At 57.3% G+C, this 14,144-nt stretch overlaps 7 protein-coding genes across 7 annotated transcripts; 4 read left to right on the top strand and 3 right to left on the bottom strand.

The window, feature by feature from the left end:
• The first annotated feature begins 1 nt into the window (after position 1).
• On the top strand, positions 2 to 816 carry SCHCODRAFT_085264 (uncharacterized protein). The gene is made up of 3 exons (XM_003031880.1): positions 2 to 63; positions 121 to 496; positions 548 to 816. Exons 1-3 carry the CDS (start codon positions 61 to 63, stop codon positions 649 to 651), a joined length of 483 nt encoding a protein of 160 aa, XP_003031926.1. The 5' UTR covers positions 2 to 60; the 3' UTR covers positions 652 to 816.
• A 746-nt stretch (positions 817 to 1,562) lies between these two features.
• SCHCODRAFT_01352163 (uncharacterized protein) lies at positions 1,563 to 2,503 on the bottom strand (the record flags this gene model as incomplete). The annotated part of the gene is made up of 3 exons (XM_003032320.2): positions 1,563 to 1,882; positions 1,936 to 2,013; positions 2,062 to 2,503. The coding sequence occupies 3 exons, from the start codon at positions 2,501 to 2,503 to the stop codon at positions 1,563 to 1,565; spliced, it is 840 nt and encodes a 279-aa protein (XP_003032366.1).
• Positions 2,504 to 3,926: 1,423 nt separating this feature from the next.
• Positions 3,927 to 4,621, top strand: SCHCODRAFT_01298613 (uncharacterized protein). Its single transcript, XM_050341400.1, has 2 exons — positions 3,927 to 4,533; positions 4,588 to 4,621. The coding sequence occupies exon 1, from the start codon at positions 4,038 to 4,040 to the stop codon at positions 4,488 to 4,490; it is 453 nt and encodes a 150-aa protein (XP_050199915.1). The 5' UTR covers positions 3,927 to 4,037; the 3' UTR covers positions 4,491 to 4,533; positions 4,588 to 4,621.
• A 596-nt stretch (positions 4,622 to 5,217) lies between these two features.
• On the bottom strand, positions 5,218 to 6,153 carry SCHCODRAFT_02502435 (uncharacterized protein; the record flags this gene model as incomplete). Its single annotated transcript, XM_050343130.1, has 3 exons — positions 5,218 to 5,531; positions 5,587 to 5,664; positions 5,715 to 6,153. 3 exons carry the CDS (start codon positions 6,151 to 6,153, stop codon positions 5,218 to 5,220), a joined length of 831 nt encoding a protein of 276 aa, XP_050199914.1.
• A 955-nt stretch (positions 6,154 to 7,108) lies between these two features.
• Positions 7,109 to 9,085, bottom strand: SCHCODRAFT_02625113 (uncharacterized protein). The gene is made up of 5 exons (XM_003032321.2): positions 8,466 to 9,085; positions 7,926 to 8,417; positions 7,820 to 7,875; positions 7,671 to 7,770; positions 7,109 to 7,615 (listed from the first exon to the last, which is right to left on the bottom strand). Exons 1-5 carry the CDS (start codon positions 8,994 to 8,996, stop codon positions 7,142 to 7,144), a joined length of 1,653 nt encoding a protein of 550 aa, XP_003032367.2. The 5' UTR covers positions 8,997 to 9,085; the 3' UTR covers positions 7,109 to 7,141.
• A 588-nt stretch (positions 9,086 to 9,673) lies between these two features.
• SCHCODRAFT_02625111 (uncharacterized protein) lies at positions 9,674 to 10,082 on the top strand. The gene is made up of 2 exons (XM_050345281.1): positions 9,674 to 9,712; positions 9,775 to 10,082. Exons 1-2 carry the CDS (start codon positions 9,698 to 9,700, stop codon positions 10,018 to 10,020), a joined length of 261 nt encoding a protein of 86 aa, XP_050199913.1. The 5' UTR covers positions 9,674 to 9,697; the 3' UTR covers positions 10,021 to 10,082.
• A 113-nt stretch (positions 10,083 to 10,195) lies between these two features.
• On the top strand, positions 10,196 to 13,808 carry SCHCODRAFT_02541341 (uncharacterized protein). Its single transcript, XM_003031881.2, has 3 exons — positions 10,196 to 10,391; positions 10,444 to 11,081; positions 11,130 to 13,808. Exons 1-3 carry the CDS (start codon positions 10,333 to 10,335, stop codon positions 13,622 to 13,624), a joined length of 3,192 nt encoding a protein of 1,063 aa, XP_003031927.1. The 5' UTR covers positions 10,196 to 10,332; the 3' UTR covers positions 13,625 to 13,808.
• Positions 13,809 to 14,144: the final 336 nt, after the last annotated feature.

Below are 14,144 nucleotides of genomic sequence, written 5' to 3'. Positions count from 1 at the left end.
CTCATCCCTCGATCAGACACGGCGACTGAGCATGCTTTATTACATAGGACCTACCAGCGCATGGTAAGATAGCGCCCATGCCAGTATCACGTTCATATGCTGAGCGCCCAAACTTACCAGATGGACATGCACTTCCTCCGGTTGCAAGCCGCTCCCAGGACATCCATTTTCTTCCGCACCACCGCCCCCGCGCACGCCGCCTGCCACGAGAACTACAAACCCTACCCCAACGCGCAGGAAGCGGAGGCCGCGGACGCGACACTGCATACCCGCCTTATGGCTCTGGCGCCAAACGCGGCGCGCCAACTGACATGGTCGCGCTGGGACTGGGACCAGTTCAAGGTCCACAATGGGATGTGGAAGGTGGCTATCGAGAAGGCGCAGAAGGCCCGTTCGGCGTCGGACGCGGGCCCTCGGTGGTACTACCTTGATATTTACGGCCTGTCGCTGCAGCGCCCGGACGCGCACTCGAACCCGGACGATGATTGTTTGCATTGTGAGTGCGCTTGCGGCGGCCGGGGATCTCTTTGCTGACGCGCGCGAACAGGGTGTGGTCGGTCGGTACCCATTCAGTGGACGCGGCAGCTCTATCATCAGCTCAAGTTGTTGGACATGCAGGATGGGTCGGTTATGCAGGGAGGATCGGTTTGAGGCGTGTCGGGTCCGTTTTACCGCAAGCTTGACAAGCGCCGGTGGTACGCCCTGAGCCCAGGTAGTTTGATTTATTCTGTACATTAAACGTGGAGTCTTCGACACATGTCCTTCATATCCGTGCACTGCAACACGGCTCCGTGTAGCTTGGAAGGTGCTACATACAGTCTGCGTTCGTAACTTGCTCAATGCGAGAGTGCCCATTAGGAAGGTGTCCTCAAGGAGCGGCGGAAGTTAATATCGTGCTCATCTCCGACTCGTTAATGAGCGCAAACGGCCGGGTAGCCACCTACGTCGACAAATAGGCGTCATCAAGATGAATCTGAGCGTACCAGGATCGACCCAGAGCGCCAAAATGCAAGGACGACTCGCGGTGCTTCACATCGTATGAAGTATCAGGTCTATTGTGATCTATCATCGTGTCATCATACAGTACAGTACATACACCAAACGAGGGCCGGAACTTACAGCGGAGGACTATCATGAGCCGTCAACAAGACGAAACAGCAATATTAAGCAGCGGTTGGCGCTGGGAGCCAAAACGAAGGAACGAGCTCCACCAAAGACCATTGTAGGTGCAAGGGACGGGGTTCAGGTGTTGTTACAAAAGTATTCGCATGTTCAGTCGAGGCCGGCATAGGAGGATCCTGCATTTCTAAGAAGGTCACGAGACCAGAAGGTGCCATGGAGTAGCGGTCAGAAAATCAGGCAGAACGGGTTCGACGCACATCAACAACCAGGTCATCTATGCGCTCGTCGTGTCATCAGGATGCATCCGCTTGCGGTGCCCCGTGAGCGCGCCCTTGTTGTTAAAGGTCGCGGCGCAACTAGCACAACGAAACGACCTGCGGTTCTCGTGGCCTTGTATATGATCTGGATGGTCGTGGTAAGCGAGGAAAACGAACGGCGTGTCAAACCAGCCACGAACTTCTGCAGTTGTGGCCCCTCGTGAAGGACGCCTCGCAGCCCGGGTATGGGCAGTACAACCGGGCGGCCGTGCGACGACGCCGTTGAGCGGCCTCCCTTTGGTGCGACGTTCCTACTTCGTTGCGCGGGAGAGGATCGTGTCTGTCTTCGGGAGACGCCGTCGCGACAGCGGAAGGCAGCCGACTCGTGCCCGGCGTAGGAAAGGGGTCCGGCGCGAGGGCGACAGCGACATCAGGAGGTGGCACACTCGGGAAGCCATCCGGGCTGTGATTGAAGTAGGTCGTTCCGTTGGCGTGTGCTGGGTCTGTCATGCCAGTGAGTCAGTGTTGTCTCTGTGTTCCTGTGAAAGATGCGCACCTGATATGTCGGCCGCGTCTGCCATGAAGCCATCTCTGTAGTCAACGAAGCGCTCGGAAGAGAGATAGGGCGAACTGGCTCCGGAAGGGGTCAGTATTTAAAGACGTGTAGTAGCGGATCATTCACCTTCCACAGGTGAATGTCTAGCATATGCTGTCGGCGTGTGCGCGAACGTATTGTACGCGGGAGAACCTGATGGATATCCGTAGTATCCGAGGTGCTCTGGTGAACTTGCTTGATGTACATGAGAAGCGCTAGCATTGGGCGCGTGATGTGGGTGATTGTACCCCCAAGGCGAGGGTTCCATATAAGGAGCGTGTTGTGAAGCCGTAGGGGCGCTGTTAGGAAGGGCCCAGTGTTGGTCATCGTACGTTGCAGGCATTGTGGCGTGGCTGGTGGGGACAGGGAGGGCGTCGCTTTCGGTATAGCCTGCCGCACGATAATGCCAAGGCACCGTCATATCGTCGCCTCTAGCTGGTTCAAGGCGGATCCTCGAACGCCTAAGATTGAACAGACCAGTCGAGGTCCATTGGCGGGAGGTAGGTGATAAAGACTGACGGCTTTGCATGTCTGGAAGTAGAGCGTCAGTTCCTAGAAGAATACTGCTGTAGCACGAGGCACCTACGGCAGGGAAAGATTGAGAAGAACGACGGTCAAGATGAAGGGAAAGGAAAGAGAATTATAGAGCTCAAGACTCATCCGGTCCGACTTTTAAGTCTGCAGACTCGTGTCGAAGGTGTGTTGCACTCAATATTGCATGGACTTTTGGAGCGGGGGCGCGCAGGCGATGCAGCTCCTCGTCGGTGTGTCCCGACATCAGAATACGTCTATGAAGGCAACCCTAGGCATCCTGCGCGGTGACAAATGGCCGCACGCCAATGTGGAGGACCTAAAAAGATCATCAACGAGAAGCAGGCCCAGTATACACCACACCTAGGATTCAATATTCCCCGGCGCTTACTGCACGCTGATGGAGGGAATATTTTAAATCAGCTTTTGATTAAGACCGCGGGTCAATTGAAAGGGCATATCGAGGCCCAGCCAATCGGAGGCCGTATCGATCAATATGCCACCCATAGGACCACAATCCACCCTTCGCCTTTATGCTTCGCTTATTCAAAAACAGCTCACAATATTCCTGCAGTAAGCGCCGGAGATATTATGTCCCAAGTGTGGTGATAGACGGGGGGAACAGTGCATTTATCCCTTGCAGCGGTGCTCGTTCATATCGCTGGACATCTCGGCGGATAGAGGAAGTTGGCGACGGGGCTGCAGGGCCTGAGACTGCCCTGGAAGGAAAGGATCTCCGCTGAAGCTCGATGCTGGCATTGGATGTAGACGATGTGGACATCTTGATGGGGACTGTGCTCGTGTAATGAGTACGTACAGTATGCGGACTAGGGCTGCTTTGCCTGGTTTTATACCTCGCCAGACCATCCTCACGCGACAAGGCGTCGTGATCAGCGGTCTCTTGGTTTTCTAGAAAAGGGGCAGCAATGAATAGCCTGTTCAGGAAGTGGCCGCTATCACCTTCGGACGGGAGCAAGAGACTGCCTTCTGCGCGCGCATGGCGCCGGGCGCGACGCTCGAGAAATTTGCGTTCGACGTCCTACAGCTCTTGAACATGCATCGTGCTTCCTCGCTGCTCATATGCGCGTGCGTGGTTGCTTCGAAAGAGAATGATAATCAGGACAGTGGATTGTGACTCACGGCTTGCGGGAGAGGCAACTGATGTCGAGTTTGATCTGCTACAAAAGTATTTCTGTGCGTCGGTCGGGTCCGTAGCGCGTACAATAGCACTGTATGTTATTGTATGGGCATCCGTATGTTCCTCGAGGGACCGCTCGGGTAATCCAATACAGAGTTCGTCCGAGCGATTTGAAAGCTATGACTCAGATTCAACGCGATCACAACGGCAGCCAAAGCGTGATTGAGCGTACAACTGTGCACCTAGGACGTATGGGAGTGAATCGTAGCACATTGCTAGTTCAGTGCCGCGCACCGCCATGCAATATCTCGCAGCGCCGACCGACGTACCGATATCCCATGCAGATCACGCGCGTCCACGCTAATATCTTGCACCTCCCAGTCAGATCGCAAGAATGAGTATACGCACTCGCCTCCGGACATATCCCCATCATCCCCAGCGCCTCGTCCACCAACGCCTCATGCGCGTCCGTCATCAAGAAATGTATCCCGTCCGACACCAGCGTCTCCCATGCCAGCGGCGCCGTCAGCGCGAACTGGTCAATCACCGACCAGCCACGCCACAGCGCAAGGGGCACCATCGCGTCGGACCAGTAGCGCAGCCGGTTGTGCGTAGTATGCCGATTATCTCGCCGGACGCGGTCCGTGGTGAGGGGCCCCGGTGCCGCGGGGGTGAGCATGATGCGCACGCGAGGGCCAGTGTAGGCGCCTGGCTTCTGGTGCGAGTGGGCGTGCGGTATCCCGTGCCCATCAGGATTTCGCTCCTCTACTTGGATCCACACGCCTATACCGCGCAGACACGCGTATTGCTCATTAGGAAAGTGTCCTCAAGGAGTGGCGGAAGTTAATATCGAGCTCATCTCCAACTCGTTAATGAGCGCAAACGGCCGGGTAGGCACCTACTTCGACAAATAGGCGTCATCAAGATGAATCCGAGCATCCCAGGATCTCCACGGACATGCGCCTGCACGGAATGCGCCTGGGCGCCAATGCTCAACGACAGTCCGCGGTGCTTCACGTTGTACAGTATGAAGTGCCAAGTCAATCATGATCCTTCAGCGCTCCACAGCGATCCATATGTTCTGGTCGGATTAAGAAGCGTACAGTAGTGTAGCTGAAAAAGAAATATAGGTTACAATGGTATCGATGAAGACGAGATAGCAATATCAAGCAGCGATGAACGGTAGTAGTGAAAACGAAGGAACGAGCCCCACCGAAGACCACATAGGTGCAAGAGATGGGGTTCGGATATTGGTACAATATTATCTGGATATAGAGATATAGAGGATGAGACAAAAAAATAGCAGATAAAGGTGAGGAGAGTAGAAAGAGTAAAAAAGCAGCGGTGGGAAAAACCAAGTCGCGCGAGTTCGACGTACATCGACGATGAGGTCGCCTACGCGTTCGTCATGGCGCCATGGTGCATTCGTCTGGAGTGCCCAGTAAGCGCGCTCCTGTTGTTGAAGGTCGCGGCGCAAATGGCACAAGTGAACGACCTGCGATTCTCGTGGCCCTGGATGTGATCTGCGATGGCCGTGATAAGCAAACAGAAATTGAACGGCTTGTCAAAAGTGATCACGAACGTCTGTAGTTGTGGCCCCTTGTGAAGGACGCGTGGCATCCGGGATAGTCACAGAACATCCGGGCCGGCGCGCGACGACGTCGTTGGGCCGCCTCCCGTTGGCGCGAAGTTCCTACTTCGTTGCGCGCCTGGGGGTAATGCCTGGCTTCGGGGGACCCCGTCGCGCGAGCGGGCGTAGACAGGCGAAAGGTGCCCGGCGTAGGGAAGGGGTCCTGCGCTAGCGCAAAGGAACCGTCAGGGAATGGCACGTTGGCGAAGTCACTTGGGCTGCGATTGAGGTAGGTCGTTGAATTGGTGTGTGCTATGTCTACGTCATGCCAGCAAGTCAGTGTTGTCTTTTCGTTCCTGTGAGCGATACACACCTGATGTGACAGGCACATCGGCCATCCAGCCATCCTGAAGGCCCACGAAGCTCTCGGAAGAGCGATAAGTTGCACTGGCTTCAAGAGGATCAGCATTGCTCAAAGATGCTTGCTAGCGAATCATTCACCTTCAGCATGATGGCCACCGTAAATTGCAGGCGTGAGAGAGGACGTGTCGTACGCGGGAGAGCCTGATGGGTATCCATAGCTCTCGAGGCGTAGCGGCGAACTTGCTTGACGAACTTGAGAAGCGCCAGAACTGTGCGCTTGATACGGGCGCCTACGTCCCCGAGGAGAGGGTTCTATATAATGATCGTAGTGTGAAGCCGTAGGGGTGGTGTTGAAAAGGGCCCGTTGTTGATTATCGTACGTCGCAGGCATTGTCCCGTGGTTGGTGAGGATGGCGTGAGCGCCATATTCGCGACGGGCTGCCGCACGATAATGCCAAAGCACCGTGACTGCGTCGTCTACGACATGTTCAGTACAGATTGCCGCGCGCATATAAATGAACAAACCAGGCGAGCTCCATCGGTGAGAAGGAGTTGGAGGAGACTGATTTGTCTGCATGTCTGGAAGAACGGTCGTTAGCATCCATACGATACTATAGCAGACCGAGGGACCCACGCAAGGGATTAAAGGAGATAAATGATAGTGCAAGGAGCGAAGAGAGGGAAAGGAGAGACGATGATCGAGCTGCAAGAGTGCTCCACTCCGACTTTAAGACCGTCAACTCGTGTAGAAGGCGTGTTGCACTCACCATTGCACGGGATTTGGAGCGCCAGGCGATGCAGCCGCTCGTAGGTTTCCCCACATCAGACCTCGTCTATGAAAGCAAGCTTCGAGGATTTCGCAGTGACAAACACCCATTCGCCAATGCACCGGACCTGAGGAGATCATCGACGAAAATTAGGCCAAGGAAAGGCGCGATGAACAGTGCAGCTAGCCCTTGCAGCGGGACTCGTTCATATCGCTGGACATCGCCGCCAAACATGACGGAGAAATTTGACGACGGAGCTGCTGGCCCAGTGACTGCCTTAAAGGGGAAGCTTCTATGCTGAAGCTGTTTGCTGGCGTCACGAATGTATTGAGATTGGGCACCTTGATGGGGATCGCGATCATGTAATGAGTACATATGTACGGGTGGTGGAATAGGACTGCCTCACCTTGTCAGCCCGACCCTTGGTGATGAGGCGCAATGCGCGGCCCGGTGGCTACCCAACAAGGGGGTAGCGATAGCCTGTTCGAGAAGTGACCGATATCACCCTCGGATGAGAGCGGGAAACAGGGAATCCGTCCGAATGTTCTGTAAGCTATGACGCCGAATTCCAAGCGATCTCAGCTGGCCTGCTCTACAGCAAGGCCAAGGCAAGATGGGGTTGAGCGTACAGCTGTGCGCCCAGAACGTATGGGAGTGGGCCGTAGCACATTGCCAGACAAGTGCCGCGCACCGCCATGCAATATCTCGCAGGGCCGACCGACGTACCGTATTCTTCATGCAGATCACGCGCGTTCACGCTGGTACCTTGCATCTCCCCAGTATCGTCAGATTGCAAGGCTATCGATACGCACTCGCCTCCGGACATATCCCCATCTTCCCGAGCGCCTCGTCCACCAAGGCCTCATGCGCATCCGTCATCATAAAATGTATCCCGTCCGACACCAGCGTCTCCCACGCGAGTGGCGCCGTCAGCGCGAACTGGTCAATCACCGACCAGCCGCGCCACCGCGCGAGGGGCACCATCGCGTCGGACCAGTAGCGCAGCCGGTTGTGCGTGGTGTGCCGGTTATCTCGTCGGACGCGGTCCGTAGTGAGGGGCCCCGGTGCCGCGGGGGTGAGCATGATGCGCACGCGAGGTCCAGTGTAGGCGCTTGGCTTCTGGTGCGAGTGGGCATGCGGTATCCCGTGCCCATCAGGAGTTCGCTCCTCCAATGGGGATCGCGGTGGAAAGCAGCGATCGACGGCGTCCATGATCACGCGCGTACGCTCGAGAAGGACGGCGGTCGGGTGGCCGACAGCTAAGTGATATCCCTGAGAATATACTGTGAGCGGGACTGGGGCGTTGGACCAGGACGGCAGGACGTACGACGCTGACGATGAGTACGTCCACCTGGTGTTTTCGCATGTAGGCGCAGACGTCGCTCTCCAGCAAATCAGCGCTGGCAAAGAGATGTCCGAATGGCGCCCTGCAGATTGTAAGCAGCGGCAGATTCATAAGTGTCGAAGTCGACGAACCAACGGAAAAAGAAATCGATATTGCCGACGCTGCCGTTCTTGAAGTCCGCCTTGCCCTAGTAGAATCAATCAGAAAGCAACACAGAGTTAAGAACATCATCCGCACCGACTCTAGCGCGACGCTGGGAAGCCCGCTGAGACGATGGATGAGGCCGTCCTGCAACTGGCGCCCGTGGCTATCGCCGATAGACAAGATGTGGTGTCGTTTCGCCGTGCAAGCCTCTATATTCGCGAACCGCATCCCGGCGTGCTTCCACTTGCAGCCCGCGGGTACGAAGCGATAGCGCTCGCCAATTCGACGGCCCCCAGGGGCTGGCCACTGTATGGGCGAATCTAGGAGGTCGAGGGGGTGGTGGGGGACGTAGGTGCCTCGGGTCGGATCCTGGCCCGAGCACGCTGGAAGCGCAGAGTCGTCGTCGACGGGGTAGGGGCTCCCTGGTATCGCGAGGTGATGCGATGCGTTCAGAGGCGAGGGGATGTAACTCCGGCAGAGGGAGTGCGCGGGTAAGAGGACGGCGTGCGCGAGGAGGGGGCGGAGTTGCAGTTCTGGCCAGGGAAGTGACCCCGTCGCGTTGGCCTCGTTGAAGCCTTCGTAGCGCTGGTTGATCGTCAGCCGCATGGAAGGAAGGACCGGATAGACGCGCACCTCATACGCGAGCCACGAGCGTATGTATACGTCCCCCGCATTGTGCAATTGAACATCGAAGCGATACGAGCAGTTCCCCTCGTATGTACTCCACTGCGTGTCGATCCGTTCTGCGCCGTCCGTGGTGAGGATGAAGGAGTCCGGACCACGATTGCGGCGGATCCAGTCGCTCAAACTTGGCTCCTCACTCGGATCAGGGGAAGCCTCCGCTGCTTCGCAGGCAGCCGCGTCCCCCCTCCACACACGAAGGGTGAACGCACTAGGGAGCTCGGGTTCGTAGCAGAGCTCGGCCTTGAAGTCGTCGATGATAGTGGGAAGTGTATGGCACAGCTGTCGCTCGTGTTCGATAGGATCCCGGTCAAGTACGTGAGGCGAGGGGCAAAGTGCTTGCTGGGGTGGGGAAGTAAGCCAGGACCTGAGGAGGTCGCGCGAAACGTGTCCCGATCGAGGATGGAGGAGGAAGACGAGGAGTGCGGTGGTCAAGAGGACGGCATTGAGTAGGAATAGACGGGACGGCCTGGGGAGTATCATGACCTGCAAAGGAGCGGACGCGCTCAACAGTGGAGGGCAGGCGGCGTCGTTGGCGAGGACGTGCGGGCATGATGATCATGAACGGCGGCAAAGAGCACGCTGATGCCATCACATAGCTCGGCCATAACCCTCCGTCGACCGTTCGCCTCCGTTCGCCATAATTCCCTGAATGGATCTTCCATCGCAAGCTGCTCAAGATCTCATGGAAGACAGGGACCTCTCCTAGTCATGTATGTATTCGTATGCGTCGCCTCAAGCGACGGAATGCAGTCGGTAACCGAGATGACGAACAACACCTCATAATACTTTATCAAGATCAACCCACCCTAAGCAGCAAGCGATCAATGCAACGAGGATGGTGGGAGGTAGATTGAATGGTTCATGAAGCAAAGGTTGCAGCCCCCCTCTGCCGAAGCTAGTGTTCCAAGGTGTATAGTTCGGACACAATCAGTAGCCGGCAAGAAAAGCGAGAAGATCCTTGCACAATGAAGAACGGCATTCGACGTTGGCTGCACGACCACAAGACACAGGTTACGCAGGACAGATATCAAGAATGAGAGTTGGTGGAATGACGTTGAGCAGGAGTGCAGTACGGACCGAGGTGAAGATCAAGAAGTGAAGCAGACATAACCAAGATGAACGGAAAACTTGGCAGATACTGTAGATGTATGCAGGGCTGAACTCGACCAGGGAGTCAAACAATGAAGCGGCAAAACCTGGACAGACAGGGAGGATAAGATGAAAAGTCAGAACGCACGGAATATTGTGGAAGGCTCACCTCTGTGGGATGAGTTGCTACCTGAGTTGCCTGGGCGTCGGCGAAGTACCGCAAGGTACTGGCGTCGTCGTATATTCCGCTGAGACAAAGTGCATGCTGTATGCAGAGCATTGTAGGATATCACGACAGAATGTGCCGGATGGTCGTCCTCTTCAACCGCTCGGGCGCGAAGACTTCAAATTGGGGATTAGTTTATCCTGCCCAGCTCGAAGGGCCCTATTCTTTCGCGCAAAGACGCGACTATGAAAGGCGAGTCTGGACAAAGCGAGCGAGAGATTTTTTCTCTTGGATAGAACGGTGAAGGAAGTTCTGAAGATGAAAGTCGGGAACAAGCCCATTGTTTGGTCGATTTGTTTGTCCGCTTGGTGCGAGCCAATCAAATTGAGCCAAATACCGGACGCGTCGGCGGCGGATGCCGGTCACTCATACCTCTCCTCCGACGCGTGAAGTTTTGAAGACGCGCGCCGGCTGAACCCCACGGCGAGAGCAGAGGAGCAAGGCGTCTGGGGACAACGCGCAGCTTGGTCTGGACGGTCATCCTCGGTTCCATGCAATGGAATGTTGCGATGGGGCCAGTCAACCGTCCACCGACTGGGCGGAGGCGGCAGTAGCAGTCGGTGCGTGTGCCCGAATATGTGAGGGTAGAATAGGATCTCACATTGAGCCCAGCTTCTACACGAGGAGCGCGCTACTACACCGCACACAGCGCTCTGCACAGACGAAGACGAAGACGCAGACGAAGTTGACGCCGGCATGCACCTCTATCCCTCCGGCTGTCATTATTCCTCGGACCGCAGGCAGTACTACCCCTCTTCCTTCCCGAGACACACCTGCAGCGCACCGCTCAAGTGAAGCGGATGCTGCGCAGGAGCGCTCGACGCCAGTACGAGGGGCTGCGAAGGCGCCGGCGCGCGAAGACACCAACCTGATACCCCCCGGAAAGCTGGCACTCTATAGACTGCGCCACTGGATTTCCGACCCGCGTCACCGCGTTGCGTACACCCCAGAGCAACTCTACAACCTGTATAAAGCCGTCAAGCACCGCGGACACCTCGCACATCTATCCCCTAGCCATTTTAGCCTCTTGGCCCATGTGTTCGGGATGCAGACGGATGCGAACACCGCGCTAACTTCCACGCGTCGAATACCTGTGCTTAGGGGATCGCAAAGCAAACCGCCAGGCGTGTACTGGGACGTCATTCTCGAGATCGTCAAGGACATGGAAGAACAGGGCAAGGCGTTCAGCACATCCGATCTGCATTGGGCAATGCTCGCATACCTCTCCTTGATAACGAGCTCGACCATAGGTGCGTCTCATCTTAACGTACGTCTGCGCCTTCTCACCGTTCGTTTAGATCATGTCCGCCACGATGCCTTCAAGACTGCCTCGGCATACTACGATAGACTACGACGCGCTACCCCCGATCCCAAGGCACACCTTCCTTACCTTCGCGCTATAGCGACCATCCAACGACCCTCGTCTCACCGCCAGTTAATCGGTCGCGTCTCTTTCCTCCTCGAAACCTTTCATACGCTTGACGACGCGCTTCTCGATTTCATATGGCCCATTGTCCTCTCCGAGCGGACGCATTCCTCAGCTTCCGCCCAATCTTGCATCATGAAAGCCCTCCGTACTCGCTTTCAGAAGATTCGCCGCCTTCCATCAACAGACCGCCCAGAAAGTAGGCGTAGTCAATCGACGAACGACCTACAACCCATTCGATCGGCCATCCTGCAAGTACTACATATCACCGAACCCACGCCCCTGCCTTCCGAGGCCGTCCGGTGGGCCCACCAAGTCGTTAGCCAGCTCTTCGACCAAGATCTGGCAACCCGCTGGTACATGCTCTGCCTCTTGGCCTATAGCGTCGCCTTCGACGCGCATTGTGGGTCGGCTCCCCTACCGCGGTATACCGGCAAGGAAGACACCCTCGTCGTAAGCTGGCGCACCATCTGCCTCCTGGACATTCTCGCGCGGCAGGCCGACATCGGCTTCCCAGCGGACGTCGACGTCGCGCGCTCGCTCATCGCGTCCTGCTGGATCGCCTGGGAGGCATCCACCACCTACCCGAAAGCGGGTCACGAGCTTGTCGTCGCGCGCGCGATCGTGGCGACGTTCCTCCGCCTCGCTGCGTGGACGAAGGACGCGAAGCTGGCCGCGCGCTGCGTCGCCTTTGCGAAGTCGAGGGCGCTCTTTCATCTGCCGCACCTGGCTTCGGAGTCGGCGCGCGCGTCGGTTCGTGGGCTTGTGCATGCGTTTTTGGAGGCGCGCGCGACGGCTTCGCACGCTGGGGGTTGGAGGGATGTGCTGGCGCCGCTGGCTAATGTTCCGGTAGAGGTGGCCTCGGACGCCGTTGGCGTGGTGATCGAGAAGCTTCTCGCTGCTCGCGACCTCTCCGCCGCGCATGCCCTCGTCAATCACTGTGCAGCCAACAACATCCCGTTGCCCCCAGAGGCTCTGTTCATGCTTGGCGCAGCGTTGGCGCCCACTTCGCCGAAGGCGGCGATCTCCCTTCTGCCGTCCCTACAGGACACGCCTCAGCAGACAACGCTCCTACTTGCGATCTTGCGCGCGCTGCGACGGGGTCGGTGGGATCGTCTCCCGCGCGACGCTGCGCGCCAGCTCTATGCAGCATTCCTGCAGTTGCCTATTCCCTATCCCGACGCCCTCCGGTACGACCTGCGCGGGTGCATCGCGATCCTGATCTCCTCCAGTTGCGCGAAGGAGGGCATGCATCTCGTGGCACGCTTGGCCCAGTACGCACCGACGTGGATCACGCTGCCGTTCTGTAGGCTTCTGGTCCGCTTGCTGGTTGCGAGGCGGGAGTTCAGGATGGCGGCGGGTGTGGGAGGCTTCGCGGGGCATGCGAGTCCGGCGGTGGGGCGCGCGCTGCGGCGGTATGTTGTGGTCAGCCTCGAGCGCGCGTCTGCGACTCGGTTGGCGATGCAAGTACGCGGGCGAGATGATGCGGACGAGGTTGAAGGCCCCCGTCATGGTCCCGACACGGAGTTGCTACGCCTCCGTTCCGCGGGAGGTGGTAGCGACGAGTCGCGCCGGGTCATCGCTACGCTCTTGGAAACTGGGCGCATCAGCGCAGCTAGACGGGTGTACCGCCAGTCCCGCGACGTCCTCGACACGCACACCCGCACCCTGCTCGGCAACGCAATCATCGCTCGCGTGTTCTCCCGGCGTCGCGCTGTCTCGGAATCCCGCGAAATCGGCGCGCGTGTAAGTCAAATCGAGGGACCTGCAAGCCAGCCTGGCGAGCACACGACCCAAGTCTCCGTCCGGCGCTCTGGATGCGACCTCGTCCGGAACGTCGTGCGCGCGCGGGACACCCTGGTGCGCACCGCGGGCTTCGTCCCAGACGCGGTGACGACGAACTTGGTGCTGAAGGCGCTCTTGCGGTGGCGCGCGCTGGCCTCAGAGGACCTCGCGGCGTTGTACGATCACGTCATGCGCGGCGTTGTCGGGAGGGAGAAGCCTGTGTTCGGTGCCGACAAGGTCATCCACGGTCGACGCGGATCTGCGCGACGTGTTGAGAATGATGGCGGCGTCCTGCAAAGCAGTGTTGGAGGCGGAAGTCAAGTGCAGGATATCTTCGAGGTGCTAGAGCCCTTGCCCAGCGCGACGTCCTTCGCACGGCACGTCCGGCCGATGTTGAAGATGTTCATCAAGGCGTTCTACCAGCGAGGGGACTGGGGTGCGGCGCGTGCGGCTTGGAGGGTGCTAAAGGCGGAGGAGGAAAAGGACAGGGCGCGACGTCGGGTTGTTGAGGTTGCGAGGGCGGCTGGGGTGCGGCGTGTTGCAAGGCTTCACGGAAGGTCGAAGGGTTCAAGCATTAGGTAGCACGAGTGGCGTTAGCTGAGGGAATGCCAGCGGATGAATCAGGCGTCATGTTCCTTTTGAAGTTCAGCGCTCATGCGACCAGCAAGTCGATTGTCTCAGCTCGATTTTGGTTTCTGAGATCAGCTACCATCATTCGAGAACGAAAGCTCTATTTCTCTGACTGTTGACTGGTACAAATACAAACATCTATCAACAAATCCCTGCATTCAGCCATCATCACTGCTCTTGTTTGATGGATGTTGCCTCGCGAACTGCTCCCTTCTGTGAAATATATACCGAGCACCTTAGGCTTGCGAGTTGCTTTCACCAAGGTCCACAACAAGCATTTCACACTATGGACGTGCCATCTACGGTCTTCCCGATGAAAGCAAGATAAGTGGGCATCGCAGCCTCGTTAGTTTTCATTGTCAAGAAGCGAGCTCAAGTCGACTCGCATAGGTCATAATATGGACACGCGATACGTCAAACAGCCACCATGTCCGTACCGCTCCTATCCGTGCAATATCGATACATTAACCAA

This window comes from Schizophyllum commune (assembly GCF_000143185.2).
Source record: "Schizophyllum commune H4-8 unplaced genomic scaffold SCHCOscaffold_6, whole genome shotgun sequence".
In the NCBI taxonomy this organism is placed as follows: Eukaryota; Fungi; Basidiomycota; class Agaricomycetes; order Agaricales; family Schizophyllaceae; genus Schizophyllum; species Schizophyllum commune.
Note: the sequence above shows the minus strand (reverse complement) of the source record. Positions and strands in the feature narration are given on the sequence as shown.